This window comes from Alnus glutinosa, chromosome 8 (genome assembly GCF_958979055.1).
Source record: "Alnus glutinosa chromosome 8, dhAlnGlut1.1, whole genome shotgun sequence".
Classification (NCBI taxonomy): domain Eukaryota; kingdom Viridiplantae; phylum Streptophyta; class Magnoliopsida; order Fagales; family Betulaceae; genus Alnus; species Alnus glutinosa.
Window position 1 is genome coordinate 20,093,987 of NC_084893.1, and position 15,896 is coordinate 20,109,882.

Sequence of the window (15,896 nt, forward strand, 5' to 3'; positions counted from 1 at the left end):
AATCATGTTAATATGTTAAATATACTATCATATAATAATACTTAGATCATATGATCATATAATATATTTGGAAGCAGATTAAAGGTAATGTATGATTTCTTATTTAATGATTTATACACATTAATTTGTGTTATTATTTAACCTTCCTTGACATTTTTACCAAGTACATAGAACTTGTGTAACTAATGCAAGGGGGAGTTAAAATTAACTTAATTTTTTTTTTTTTTAGTGTGTTTCAACAGGTTTTATTTGGGAGCATACAAAGGAATTAAACATTATTATTATACTTTCCAATCACACTTGTAATTGTAATTTCTTTTATTTCTATTTGTTTAAATGTGATTTTATTTTATCTCTTTAGTTGTAAATTTGTAATTCAAAATTGTAATTTCTTATATTTCTGTTTGTATTTGTTTAAATGTAATTTTATTTTATTTCTATAGTTGTAATTGTATTCATATTTTAGATTCATTGGCAATTTGCCTTCATGTAAAATCCTAATACGTGCAAGTCGCACATTATTTGAAATTTTGTGGTTTAATTTTTTTTTTTCATGCTAAAGTCAATAAATTTGAATTGTGATACGGGCCGAACTCGAGCTGAGTACTCGAGCTCAGGATCGACCAAAATGACCGAGCTCAAGCTTGAGCTCGGACAGTATTTTTTCATACACGAGCCGATCTTGCACAAGATTTTTCAGCTTGTGTCGAGCTCAAGCTTTACTGTTACTTAAATGAGCCGAACTCGAACAGGCAAAATCCGCTCAAGATTGGCTCATTTACACCCCTACTGATAACTGGTAACCGTAATCGAATTATCACTCCTAATTATATTACTGCTTGAAGAAAAATCTCCATCCCAGCTTGTGTTAAAAATATTTCCTTCAAACCTAATGATATACTCTTTAACGTGATGTATTTTTTAACGCCTGTTTGAAATTGCATTAAGAAGCTTTATTAAAAATTGGTTTTAGTACTTAAAAGGATGTGCCAAGAAAAAATTGGTCCATTCGGTAAAAATAAAATAACTCTTTCAGACTTTTTTAGATTTTTTTTCTAAAAAAAATCTTATAAGCTAGCAGTGACATATAAGGCTAAGGAATTTTCGGAAGGCTGCCTCCCTCTAATTGTGGAAAAATCTTGGACAATATTTATCAACGCTAGCTAGTTTGAAAGAAAGAATTATCAACGACAAGAATTTTGTAGCCGTACCGTACACACACACGTACGTAGCTTTCGGTAGATGTTGTCCTTCTCACCTTTAAAGATATTTTTAAAGATATTTTTCCTATATTTAATATTTGATTGATATTAAAATATTCTTTATTTATTTTTTAGGTTACATGTAATTCTTTCTCTCTTTTTTTTTTCTATTCATTTTTTTTCTTTTTATTTTAAATTTATACACAAATCTCAAGATCATCCTTCACTATATTACCAATTCTCTTGTTTCTCGGCATGTTCCGTGCATTAATTAGAGCATCAATCTGAGTTTAAAAGTTGTCCACAAAATAATTATACCAATATTGTTTATAGTTTACACGATAATATAAACTTGATGACTTGTCCTTGAGGTCTACGATGATCTTTTTGTCACTCTCAAATCAAAGAGAAACCAGAAGTTACTCCATTGTTTCCTTACTGCTTGCATCCCGCGTGTTGAACTCCTATCTGATATGATTGCTACCAAGATTTATCACCCACGTTCAGGGCGAAGTCAACTTTTGCAATTTGAATTTGAGAGGCGAAATTGGCAAATAATAATAATAATAATCATAATTACGAGGCAAAACTGAAAAAAAAAAAAACTTCAAAAAAAAAAAGGGGGAGAAGCATGATAGAAAATGAGTAGTCTATTCAAAAGATTTTACTAATATTTAATTTTAAAATAAAATGTTTCACTTGAACTTCTTGCCTTTGACCTCAAAATATATCAACCCGGCCCTAATAACAGTATTGGCCTGAAAGTCCCAAGAACATGTAGTGCGGTAGTCTAAGAAACTATTTGGAATTGTGTTGAATAATATATATATTTTTTATAATAAAAAAGCGTTTGAGAAAAAAGTTTATTTTCAAGCTTTTCATAAAAGTGCGTTTTTTTAGAGCAAAAAAGTTAAAGAAATACATTTTGAGGTTATTAGCAAAGATTTAATTAATATTTAATTTTAAGATAAAAAGTCTCACTCAAACTTCTCACCTTTGGCTCCAAAATATATCGAGCTGGCATTTACTGCAGTATTAACTTGAAAGTTCCAAGAAGCTGTAGTGCAGTAGTATAAGATCCTATTTGGAATTGTGTCGTGAAATAGAGATTTTTTATAATAAAAATGCGTTAGAGAAAAAAGTTTATTTCAAGCTTTTACAAAAGTGCGATTTAGCCTTTTTATAGCAAAAAAGTTAAAAAAAATACTTTATGAAGTTATTATCAAACATGCCTATTTTTACTTTGCACAACTTTCTATATACTAAAATTACTTTTTAAATTTGTTAATACAATTTCAAACAGATCCTAACAAATTTAGTAGGACTGCTGGTCCGATTCGCCCCTGCCAGCAATGACATATAAGGCTAAGGAATTTCGAAAAGGACACGGGGACCCATAAAAGGCTGCCTCCCTCTGGTTGTGGAAAAATCTTAGGAGAATTATCAACACTATTTTGGACGAATTATCAACAAGAATACCATTGCTTAATTATAGTTTGTATTACCGCTTTTTAGCTTGTGTTAAAAATATTTCCTTCAAACTTAATGACTAACTCTTTAACATGATGTATTTTTTAGCGTCCATTTTAAATTGCGTTAAAAAATTTAAAAATTAATGTTAGTACTTAAAAATAACTGCCATGTAAAAATTGGTTCATTTGGTAAAAAAAATATTAAAGCATTTTTTTTCTTAGTATCTTTTTGCTTTAAAAAACTCCCAAAATTACGTTTTGACATAAACTTAAAAAAAAAAAAAAAAAAAAAAAAAAAAAAAAAAAAAAAAAAATTCACACTTTTTTAGATTTTTTTTTTCTAACAAAAATCTTATAAGCTAGCTAGCAGTGACATATAAGGCTAAGGAATATTTTCCGAAAGGAAACGTACGTGGACCCATCAAAGGCTGCCTCCCTCTGAATCTGATTGTGGAAAAATGAAAAATCTGAGGATAATTATCAACGTACGCTAGCTGGCTTTCAGTTGAGTAACATCATCAATAAAGTTAAACGACATGCACGTTCCATGCATTAATATTAGAGCATCAATCAATTAAGTTTACAAAGTTGTCCATAAAATAACTGTACTTTAATTGACTTTGAGGTCGTCTACGATGATCTCTTTATCACTCGCAAACCAAAACCACAATTACTTACTCCCTTCTCTCCTCACTCCTTTCATCTCTCTCTCTCTCTCTCCAAACTCCTTTGGCCACCATTTTGGGGTGGGTAGGTGAAGGTATTTTGCTTGCCAAAATGAAGATGTTCCTTGTTCCAATATTAATTCTCCTTGCTTCAACTCTCTCCTTTTGCTTCGCAGCAGCTAGATTGCCGGATTCTGAAGGTATGTATATATATATATATGCTCACCACACAGATGTATGATCTTTAAATTTTATTTTCTCCCCTTTATTTGTTACGTACCTGAATAAATCATGGTGATCCATGCAATTAATTCAAGTACTTTCATCTGGAAACGTGCAAATTTTGATGGGTTGATTAACCTTTGAATTTCTTTTTCCACTTGACAGTTAGCTTGCTTAATTAATGCAGCTGATTTGATCACTTGTGTCCATTTGCTAACTTTTGCAGTGCAAGCTTTACGTGACATAGCGATTACGTTAGGGAAGACGAACTGGAATTTCGACGTAGATCCGTGCAGTGGACAATCGGGATGGCTCGAGCCAACACTAGAATTATTCTCGAATAAAGTTAACTGTGACTGCTCCTTCTCCAGTGGAACTGTGTGCCACGTTGTCAGCATGTACGTATTTCTCTCTCGTGTATACACTCACTCCCTGCATATACTTCATTTCTCTCTGGCGCGCTTGTATTTGTTTCACTGATCAGATTGTTTTTTATATGTACCCGACCTTTTTTTTTTTTCTCTGTTTTCCTTTTTCTTTTTTCCACTTAATACACTGTTATTTAACAGATTGTTATACGATTATCACATAATTATATGACATGACAACGAAAATGAGGAGTAATATTATATATCACCTCTCGAGCATCACCCCCAAAGACTACTTATGTGCCATGGTCTTCAGCCCATAACATTAATTTAGTGCATGAAGATTGATTTTTTAGTAGTGGGACAACATCACATAGACTATAGGATGAGGGGTGATATATAGTATTACTCGAAAGAGATAGGATCGATACGTTTATAACCTTTATATAACTCTTGTACAACCCTAACAATTTTTTTTTTAATCAACTATTAGATATGTAAGACCCATATATATGAAAACAAATCTAATGGTTAGTTTGAAAAAAAATTTGTGTAAGTTAGAGTTGTACACGTATCATATCTCTACTCGAAATTAGCACTGTTAAAAAAAAAAGTCAATTGCTAATTTTTACTGTCATATTATCATAATCATATGATTATCTTATAATAGTCTACTTTTTTCATATATCTTTCATATCCATCTTTAGTGAAGACGTATTATTAATAATGGGGAAATGTTTACAAAAAATAGGTATAAATGTTATTTACCCTACTTTTTTTTTTCTTGTTTCGTAAATTAGAAAGAGGGGGAGCATGATCCATAATTATAAAAGCAAACATTTCCCACTTATAAATGCCAAATTCACTTGAAGAAATAACACGCTAAACTAGCTAGTACTACTCTTTCCTTTCTGGAGGAGAGGCACAACAGCTTAAAGTATTTTTTGCTTTGAAGATCGAGATCAAACGGCTTTCATTTAGAGAAATGCTACGTTATACACCACTATCCCTCTCCTCTCCCCCCGTTCTACATGGACATCAGATTTCTCTTATTTTCTTTGTTAAAAAGAAAAAGAAAAAAAAAAATGAAAGCAAATGTTAAAAGAAGGGTCATCTGAACAAATAATCACGAAAGTAACAAATATTATCTCGTCTTCTCGCCGGGAATGCTCTATCTCGCCTAAAACACTCTCTCTCGCTAGAAAATCTCTCTCTCTCTCTCTCTCTCTCTCACCGGATCTATCTTGAAGGGTTGTGCTCTTCGGGTTGAACTCGGCGGAAACCTATCCACCCTGAATGCTTTCACTTGGAACCATTCCTCTTAAACCCCTAAAAAAGTAGAGGTCGTCTATGGGTTGTTATCTCGGAGTCTTGGATTGAATTTTCTGATATACGTATGATTATCTATCAATATACTTATATCCAATAGGCATTAGCCCCAATTAACCAAAAAAATAAAGAAAGAGTCCATTGAACGCACTTAGTTCTTCTAACTTGAACTCTTCAATAAAGCCTACTCAATAAAGGAGAGGGCAATGATTCCTGCATGTTAACCCTAATGCTGAATTTGGGGGCTTGGGAGTTTGGAGAAATGTCCAATTCTAGATGATGCTTATGTTCTTTCCTCATTCATCCAATCCCTGTTTTCGTACTAATTAACTTTACTTGATTTTCACTTGGTTGCTTTTGGTTTCACAATACATTCTTTTGAGTGAATGGTTGTGTTTGCAATTTTCTAACAGGTTCTGGCCAGAGATGTGCAGAAAAACGCATATTCATGAAGCAAATAACATACTCCATTTCCATGATTAAGGAATTTGTCTCAGCCCACAAACAGACAAAATTGAACACAACAATTCGTTTAAATAAGAAGAATTACATATATATTGTGATGCAGATGGCACATAAACTTCCTTCCCCCATAATTCATCTTATAATAGTTTACAGTCGTTGAAAGCTTTCAAACAATCAAACCCCCAAATTAAGAAAGAAACCAAAATGAGAATTATTTGGAACTCCCAACCTCGGAAATTCGAATAACTACCCATTTACTGTATAGATCCCTTATAGATCCGGCAAGAGAGACCCGGCGAGAAGAGAGGGAGTTCCGGTGAGAGCAAGCGAGATCCGGCGGCAGAAACTGAGGTCCGACGAGATCCGTCAAGAGAAAGAGTTTACGGTGAGAGAGGAGCGTTTCTTGTTAGATCCAGCGGAGAGAGTCGTTTCTTGTGAGATCGAGCAGAGAGAGCGTTTCCGTCGAGAAAGAGATTTCCCAGCGAGAGAGAGAGAGAGAGATTTTCTCTTTTTCGGCAAGAAGAACAGAGAGAGAGAGTAAAAAGTTTTCGAACTTATTTTACTTTTGCTCATTTTTATTCAGAGGACCGCCCATTTCATTTAGCTTCATTGTTGGGGGCTTTTTTTTTTTCTTCTTCTAATCAAATAAAATAAGAGAAAAAAAATGCTGTACACATAAGACTGGTGGATAGAAGTTGTATAAAAGCTTACAACATAGCATAGCATAGCTCTTACATTTATTAAAAAAAGTAAGGGTAACATATATTTTGCCCTGATAGACTATCATTATTTTTGCACTCATGTCACAAAATTTTATTTATTTAAAAAAAAAAAGTTGTCACCAAATTATTGACAATAGCATTTCACACATATGTCAAATCTTAGATGGGAGCCACGTATTAAATTTGTGTCGCGACCACACGTCTTGTCCGTCAAAACCCATCTAATTAGCACAAAAATTTTAGGGTTAAATACGTTTTTGCCTCATGTGATTTAACGACTATATTTTTTATTCCTTGTGGTTCATTTCGTATCATAGATGATACCTCGTTTATGACTAAAGATGAAAATTGTACAGCTATCTTACTTCCTGTCCGAAAATTGATGAAAGTTCATGTCAACGCCTCTAAAAAACTGACATGTGCCTTAGGCCTAATTAAAAATTGATATAAAAAAAAAAAGGTTTAAAAAATATATATTTTTTTTTTTTAAAAAAAAAACAATAGTAGGGGTGGCTACTAGGGCTGGCAATTTTGACACGACACGACAACCCGACACGAAAACGACACGAAATTAGCGGGTTTGGGTCTACCTTAAACGGGTTGACCCGTTTATGACCCGTTTATCTCAGTTAAACGGGTCGTGTTATGGGTCACCCGCGGGTGACCCGCCAGACACGATTACTTTTTTTTTTTTTTTTTTTATAATAATAATAATTATTATTATATATATATATATATTTTTTTAAAAAAAAAAAAGAAGAAGGAGAAATGGGATTAGTCTGACAGATAGTCTTTTCTCTCTCTTTTCTTGGTCTTTTTTTTTTTTTTGGACTCTTCTGACTCTTCTTTCTTCTTCCTTCTTCGTTTCTCTCTTTTCTTGGTCTTCTTTTTTTTTGACTCTTTTGACTCTTCTTTCTTCTTCCTTCTTCATTTCTTTTTCTTCTTTCCGAGAGACACAGCGAGAGACGAGAGAGAGAGATCGAGAAATTGAGAGAGAGAGAGAGAGAGTGGGTTGAGAGCTGAGAGATGAGACCGAGAGATCGAGGGAGACCGGAGGAAGGAGAGACCCGATCGTGGAGGATCCGACCAGTGGGTCGACGGTGACGATTCTGGCGAAGCAAAGCTGATTTTCGGTGATTTCTCCGGTGGATTTTTTGGGAAAAATCCTGAACGTGAGTAATTTTGTGAATTTAGCCTTATCCTGTGATGATTAGTTGGATTGACAGCTTGGGTGTTGTTGATTTGAACTTATGTTGAAATTTTGTTATGGGAATCGATTGGGCTTTGTGAGAGTATAGTATTTCGGATTGTTTGAGTATGTGTGGGCATTGTGTGCAGTGTATCGGTTGACTGAGGGTTATTGTTCCATGTTCTTGTCATTGTTTTAACTTTCCTTTCTCTTTGATTTTAGTACTTGGAAGTTGGAAGAGTGTTTGATTTTGGTTCTGTTGCTTGATGATTTTGATTTTGTGTTTGAGCTTGAGCTGATTAAGATATTGCTCCGAGAGTTTTTGATTTTGATTCAGTGAATGCTTTCACAGAATCCTAAAATATATATTTTTTTTTTATTTTTTTTTTAAAGGGTTAAACGGGTCGTGTCGACCCGATATGATCCGTTATGTTAAACGGGTTTCACGAGTCGTGTCGGGTGACCCGTGAAATAACCGTGTCGTGTCGTGTCTGGAGCCCCGACCCGTTAACATAAACGGGTCGTGTCTGGGTCTAGCTTAAACGGGTCACGGGTCTTAACGGGTCGTGTCGGGTACCCGTTTTGCCAGCCCTAATGGGGGTAGCCAGTGGCTACTCCCATGGCCGGTCTGGGGGTGGTTTAGCCAACCCCAAAGATCAAAATGAGGGTGGCTGAAACCACTCCCAAGAGCCTTGGACCACCCCCGCTTGGCCTGGGGTGGTTTTTTTTTTTTTTTTTCTCTCTCTCTCTCTCTCTCTCTCTCTCTCTCTCTCTCTCTTTGTGGGGGTGGTTTGTTCGGCCCAGAACGGCTAGTTTGGGTGGCTTGGGCTCTTGGGCATGGTTTCAACCACCCCATTTTGCTCTTTGGGGGTGGTCGAACCACCCCTATTTTGCCCAAAGGACTGGCTCAAGCCACCCCTCTTTATTTTATTTATTTTTAATCTTTTAAAGGTTTTTCTTTTTTTAAAAAAAGTTTTTATTATTTTAAGTTTTTTTTTTTTTAAAAAAAATTATGCATCGGACACGTGTCAGCTTTTTAGAGATGTTGACGTGGACTTTCATTAATTTTTGGACGGAGGTACCATCTCCGTCTTTAGCCATAAACGAGGTACCATCTGCAATACAAAATGAGCTATAGGTGACAAAAAATAAAATCGTTAAAACCATAGGGGAGTCAAACATATTTAACCCAAACTTTGATGGGGTTATGAAGTCTTGCGTTATTCCCTCGTCATTATCAACATTTTTTTTTTTTTTTTGAAAATACACATACTCCTTTAACTACCTCCAAATTGTCAATATATACCCCAAATTACTGATTGTGTCAATTCCCCCTCAACCCCCTAAACAACAAAAAAATGTCAATGTTCCTCCTAAAGTCAACAAAAAGACACAAATAACCTTAAAATAGTTTCAATAAGATAAATATATCTTTATATATATAATTTTATGAATGGTATTTTTGTCATTGGGGGACAATGACAAAATTCTTCTAAACTTCTACTCGTTTTTGAAATTACCTGACTAAAGTTAAAAAATTTTGAATTTCAACCTTCGAACTTCTAATTTTTTACAATGTTCCCCCTCCATTAGGATTTGACATTAAATTAGACAACAAAGGAGTAAAATGACCCATATACCCCGAAAATTTTTTAACATTCCAAATTTAGCCTTAATTAAGAATTAAGAATTAAAACAAAAAATAATAATAAATAAAAATAAAGCAAAAGAAAAAAAAAAGACACCATTGGTTGCGATCCAGGGTGCCTAGCCATGGGTTGCAACCCACTGCTAGGGTTTGACACCACGGCTTAGGTCAGGGATTCCTCCAAAGGATCACTGGCCATGTAATCCCTTGTTCCAGTGGAACGACGCATTGTGGTTGCCCATGAACACTCGCTTGGTTCGCATGGACTGAAACTGATGAAGGAATGGAACGAGAAGTAGACAGAGTGACTAAAGCAGCATCTGTCGTTCACTGCTAGAGCTTGGTCGTGGGTTCTGTCCCACCTTATTGCGGGACTGAGACCCACGACCAGCTTGGCCAATCAGGGATATTTTGGTAATCTCAACAACATCTGTTAGAATTTTCTATTAAAACTTAACGGAGGGAGATAATATAAACACCCCACGATGTGTTTATCCAAAAAGATACAAATTACAAAGTGTGATTCAAATGTAAATCCAACAACATTACAAATTCAACAAACATAAAATTTAAAAAATAAAAATATTTATATAAAGAGTATGCGGATGCGGTTATTAATCGGATTTGCATACCCTAAAGCCGCTATCTGCATCTACATATGCGGATACTAGTTTTGGCTAATTGCACCCCGCATATGCAAATAGTGAATAGTTGTGGTTAATATCCGTCCACATATATAGCCCAAACAGAGAGTGAAAATGAGAATGTAAGAGTAAGAGTGTGTGTAACATTACTCTTTTCTATGTCATACAATGCTAAGCATGTATCCAAATCAATCCATACAAGTGATCTTAAAATGTTGAAAAGATGGTATTGTCAGTACTGAGCATATCATCATCTAAATTCTCTTGAGAAATAAATCTTTGTCGTTGATTTCATATTATATGAAAATTTAGATAAAACTGTTCAAGATTTGAAGAATCTTTAAGCTGAACCTAAGCCTTAATCTAAGGATTGGTTTACTTAGAAAAACATCCACTCAATATTTCTCTATGGTGAGGCATGAGAGGTTCATTAATCAATTTAATCCATTGGCCTTTTGCAAGGCTGAGCATGGGGCGAGGGGAGGGGGGAGGGGATGCCCCATTTTTGGCCCCGCACCCCCTACATCCATGCGGGGAAGGGATGCACAGGGTGGGGATTCGCGGGTATGCGAGGATCCGCGGGTATAGAGGTTGCTGCATGCCTGCATAAATTCTGCAAAAAATTTCAATACTAATCTCTCTTTCAAAGACAAAATATACATAGCAATATTCAATATAGGCTATAGCATACACTAACACTGCAACACATTACACACGGAAGCAACAAACAAGATCAAAGTTGCAAAAATTTAATGATGAAACTAACAATATAGCATACTGTTAGTGTATTCTCCTCTTTCTGGACAGATGTTTTAGCAGATAATATGAACATTTTCAATGCCAGCGCTTACTCTCTTCTCCATCTGGTTAATTTTATCCCTTAGCTTGCAATCTCTTCTCATTCAGGCTCAAAGAGAAGGTCATGCAAGAAGCCATCATAAACTTTATGTTTTTGAACTTGGAAGCTGCCTCCTTGTATAGATCCTGAATGTTGCTCTGCAATATTTTGCAGAGCAACATTCAGTATAGCATACTGTTAGTGTATTAGTTGACACAAACAAAGCTAACAGTCTTAACTAACAATCTTAACAGTTAGCAATAGTAGTATTAACATAGCAATATTAGTGTACACAAACAAGAGCAACATTCAATATAGAAATTCAATGCCGAAACACCTCATCATATATTCAATTGCTATAAAGCTGAATGCTATTCAGCTATTCAATATAGCATACACTGCATTACTGCAACTGCCAACACATCATCACTAATTCATTGCTGTAAAGCTGAATAAGGCATTACACCAAGAGCAAGAACACATTCTGATATTCTTACAAAACAAAAAATTTGAATCCTAAAGTAAAGCAATATCACTAGTTGCACTCATTTTAAACCAAGAGCAAAGAAGGAACCCAACAATCTTGCCAGTTAAAAAGCACAAACAAGTAAATAGTAACATATCTAAACATTAATCTCATTTAACAATTTGATGCAAAACGCGAAACAATCCACAAAATCCAGCAACTCAATGAATCAATGACCCATGTCATCCATCTAGCCTTGTCAGTTGCAACATCAATCTTCAGTCTTCACTTCACTAATCCTCCTCAAGCAAAACATTGATGTTCTTCAAAGTCATTTCTACAAAGAATGAAACAAAAAATAATAATAATAATAATAAGTACGTTCTCAATTGAAACCAATAATTAGAATATTTAAATAGCAAAATAAATTAAAAAGTAAATAATAGAAAGCTAAAAGCTTACCTTACTCGAGCCTATAACTTTCAGGATCGTCAACCATCTCTGTGTCATAACTACTGATGGGTTTTGATCTTAACCAGTTTTGTGCACACACCAATGCTTCAACCGTTGTTGGGGCCAATGAACTTCGAAAATGATCCAACACACGTCCTCCAATGTTAAATGTCGACCCTACAGCAACTGTAGTAATGGGAATGGCCAACACAATACGTGTTATTTGGGAAAGTACTGTGAATTTGGTTGAGTTCACCTTCCACCAATTTAAAATATTGAAGTTCACATTCGGTTTTTCAACCTCTTCCATCAAATACTGATCTAACTCTGATTTGCTTTGAACATCACTTTTAGAAGTTAGGTACTTATGAAACTTATTCATCAAGTGATATGAACGATTCTTAGTTTCTTCTGCCATTGAGGAACCTTGAGGAAATGCACCACTATGTTCATCTTGAGATGAACTATTTCCAGTGTTGAAGTGATCACATAATTTCTGAAGGTGGTTCTTCAATTTTATTATCATATCAGTGCATTGCTCAACACTAAGAAGATCATTGAACCAATATTCCAATGACCCAAACTTGGTTCGGGGATCAAGTATAACAGCAACAAACAACAACACGTTAACCTTATCAAGATCTCCCCAATACTTATTATACTTCGACATCATTTTTCCCACCATAGAACTCAATATATAATCATCACTGTCACAATATTCTTGTAAATGCAGTTGAATGGCAGAAACTTCTTGAATATACATATTACACGTCACATACAAAGACCCTGAAAGTCGCATTGTAGCTTCATAAAAAAGTCTGAAAAACAAAATCTTAATACAAGACCAATCTTCATAATTAGGAGGTCCCAAAACTTTTTTATCATCCCACAACGCAGAAACATAATATCCATCCAACTCTTCCATAAGTTCAAAAGCACTTTGACATTTTTCTGCACCTTCCAACATCTTAAATGTAGAGTTCTATCTAATTGGAACATCCAAATACAACAACTCCTTGAAATTAATTTTTTCTCATTCCATACAAGTCTTAAAACTCTCAAATCTTGCAGGAGAAGGCTTCACATATTAAACCGCACTTCTAACCTTCATAATGGATTCATCAACCTCTTTCAACCTCTCAGAAACAATAAAATTTAAGATGTGTACACAACACCTCACATGCATAAACTGATTCTCTAGTACGGCGCAGGGCTTATGAGCACTTCTCTTCCTCAAGTACACCAAAGCGGTATCATTGGAAGAAGCATTATCAACTGTGATAGTGAAAATGCTACCAATGCCCCACTCATGCATACACGACTCAATCTTTCCCCCAATGGTCTCATCTTTGTGATTAGGAATTAAACAAAAGTTCTAAATTCTTTTGTGTAAGTTCCATTCACGATCAATAAAATGAGCAATGATAAACGTGTAATTAAGGTTCTGTATTGAAGTCCAACAATCAGTGGTAAGATAAACCTAAACACTGGATGTCAAGAACATTCCCCTCAACTTTTCTTTCTCAGACATAAAGAGCCTAACACAATCCCTCATCACAGTAAAATGGAAAAAAATTGAAAACCTAGGTTCAACTGTTTTCATGAAGTCTTGAAACCCTTCACCTTCTACAAACCTAAATGGCAACTCATCCGCTATGATCATCTTAGAAATTGTTATCCTTATTTTTTAAGCATTATATTTAGCAATCACAAGGTTACCACTAGATCCTTCACCCACTGCCGCTTGTCCTTCCCTCTTAGCTTCAAAGCTTAACTTTGATTGTGTCTTATCAAACCTACCAGGATATTTTTTACAGCTTTTCCTGATATGTTGTAGCATAGATGAAGTATCATGGCTTCTAGGGTGACAATTAAACTCCCTCTTACAATAATTGAACTGTGATTTATGATTAAACTTGCCTCTAACTTGGTAAAATGTTTCCAAACCGTTGATGTTTGTTCAATTTTTTTAGGTTTTGGTGGGAGAGCTAAACTAAGATTTTGAGGGCCAATAGTTGAAGAACTAAAACCAATATTAGTATCCAAAAGACTAGGCCTAGATGATGAAGAACTAGAACCAATAGTACTACTAGTTGAATCATCCATGACTTGAGTCTACAATTTAAGTGGGAAAAAAAAATAATCAACATAAGCAAAAATCCATAACAAATCTCTCAAAATAGCAAATAGGAGCTACACAACTATTACTTGCTAAACAACACCAAAGCAACTAACCAAAGTACCTAACACCAAAGCAATATGTTTTTTGACACATATTGAACTAGGTGTCCTATAGACCCATGATCCAATGATCCATCAATCCAACATGATTTCATAGAACACTAATATTTTATGGAAAATACAAAAGCATGATTTCATAGAACCCTTATGCATAATTATGTCAAATTTAATATGATGTAAGATACATCCCATTACAGAATTCTCTTAACACATATCCTGATTTAAAAGATATTTATTGAAACAAAAAAAGGATTAACAGATACCTCATCATATAAGACTATAGCATATTTTGGATAAAAATACTGAAAAGTAAAATAACACATGTAATAAAGCAGGTCATGATTTCCACAAAGATCAGGTCACGATTTCCTTTGAAGAGATAGTACAGCATCCCAGTTCTAACTTCTAAGAAGTAAACAAGAACACCCACAAAATCAAACAAAATCCAATAATAAGACAAAGAAGTGAAGAACAAACAATACATGCAAAGCCGAAATCCCTTAGAACTTAGAAGTTAGAAATAGACCCGTAAGGCCGTGAACCAATGATTCCTCCGAAAATACCTGCAAACCCAAACAATAAATCACAAGAAAATACAAGTTTACAATTTACTTCAAAGATTAAGAATAAACACAATACAAGTTTACAAAAAAATACCTCCAAAGAAAATGAAGATCGGCCATCAGCGGAGGCTAGTTTTTGGTGTTGAAGAAGATGAGGATTGGTGGCTCGGCGCTTCCAGGGGACCAGGGGGGCTGCGGGATGTATGGACTATGGACTGTATGGTGCAATCGTGCGGGTGCGGCACAATGGGGAGACTGGAGAGGAGTAGAGGACTTAGTTTTTAAGTTTGTTAGGGTTAGGTTAGCACGAAAAGAGCCGGAGGGTTTTAAGTTTTTTTTTTTTTTTTTTTTTTTTTTTTCCTTTTTTTTAATTATGCTGTGCGGGGCGGGGACCTGAGAATTTTCAAGAGGCCCCCCTGCAGCCTTCACCGTGCGAGGGTCCCAAATAAAGGCCCATGGCCCGCATGCTAAACTCGGTTTTGCTGTTAGATGGGGCGGTTCCTTCGGGTCGGGGCGGGTATTTACGAGTATTACTCACTCATAGCCTTTTGTGCTTAAGAGTTGTAAGAACCTTTTTTTCGGTGGCCAATTACTAAGTGAACTTTAATCATGGGTTATACTCAGGTAACTCATTAGAAGGCTTCCATTCAACTAGAATAGTTCTCATGAGATTTTCTCAATCACGGTCTTTTTTTTTTTGGTCCTAAGCGTCTTTTGATCTAATTCTTGAAACTTTAAGCAGCCAAAGGTACGTGATATGCATATTAATGCTTGCAACTTTTGGATAAGATTATTATTATTATTTTTTTTATAGTAAAGCTCGTGATATTTTATTAAATCACAAAGGAGCATATTACTCAGCAATTACAACATCTCTAATTAATGCAGAATAATTTTCCATCTAAACTTGTTCCAATGATTAATTAACGGTTGCTTTCGCTAGATAATGAGCTGAAAAATTGACTTCCCTTTTGATATGTCCCATGAACTATGAATAGAGACTATTTAGCACAATCTTTAGATTATCAATAAGTTGCCTATACCAGCTCCAACACCGTCCTTTTTGCAACGCCAGCATTATTTTTAATGCATATCCTTTCACAAGAACATTTTGAAATCCCAAGTCTCAGCTAAATTCCTCAACTTTCTAAAGTACAAAATTTTTAGCTATGGTTCGATTAGAAATTTAAGGCTTTAAGGACCACATAGATCCCAACATCTTTCCTTTGCAATCACACCCACCCCCATCTTTTTTGATTTGTCTAGCGCCGCATCCTAATTGACCTTAATCAAACCTCTAGGTGGTCCTCTTCATTTCAAGGTCTCTCATCATATGCTTTTCACATTTTGGTTCTTCATACTAAGTACAGCTTTGAAAATTCCTCCACTGACTCCTTTGCGCTTCTAAC

The 15,896-nt window shown here is 35.1% G+C and overlaps 1 protein-coding gene across 4 annotated transcripts in view; it reads left to right on the forward strand.

Moving 5' to 3' along the window:
* Positions 1–3,338: 3,338 nt before the first annotated feature.
* Positions 3,339–15,896, forward strand: part of LOC133875091 (probable leucine-rich repeat receptor-like serine/threonine-protein kinase At3g14840) — a 55,363-nt gene continuing 42,805 nt past the window's right edge. For 2 of the 4 annotated variants that reach the window (XM_062313090.1, XM_062313091.1), the window contains exons 1-2: positions 3,340–3,539; positions 3,788–3,959. In XM_062313090.1, coding sequence (XP_062169074.1) covers positions 3,452–3,539; positions 3,788–3,959 — 260 coding nt within the window. In that variant the 5' untranslated portion in view covers positions 3,340–3,451. Of the gene's footprint in view, positions 3,540–3,787; positions 3,960–15,896 lie in introns of those variants that run through there. The other 2 variants (XM_062313092.1, XM_062313094.1) reach the window with 2 other exon arrangements.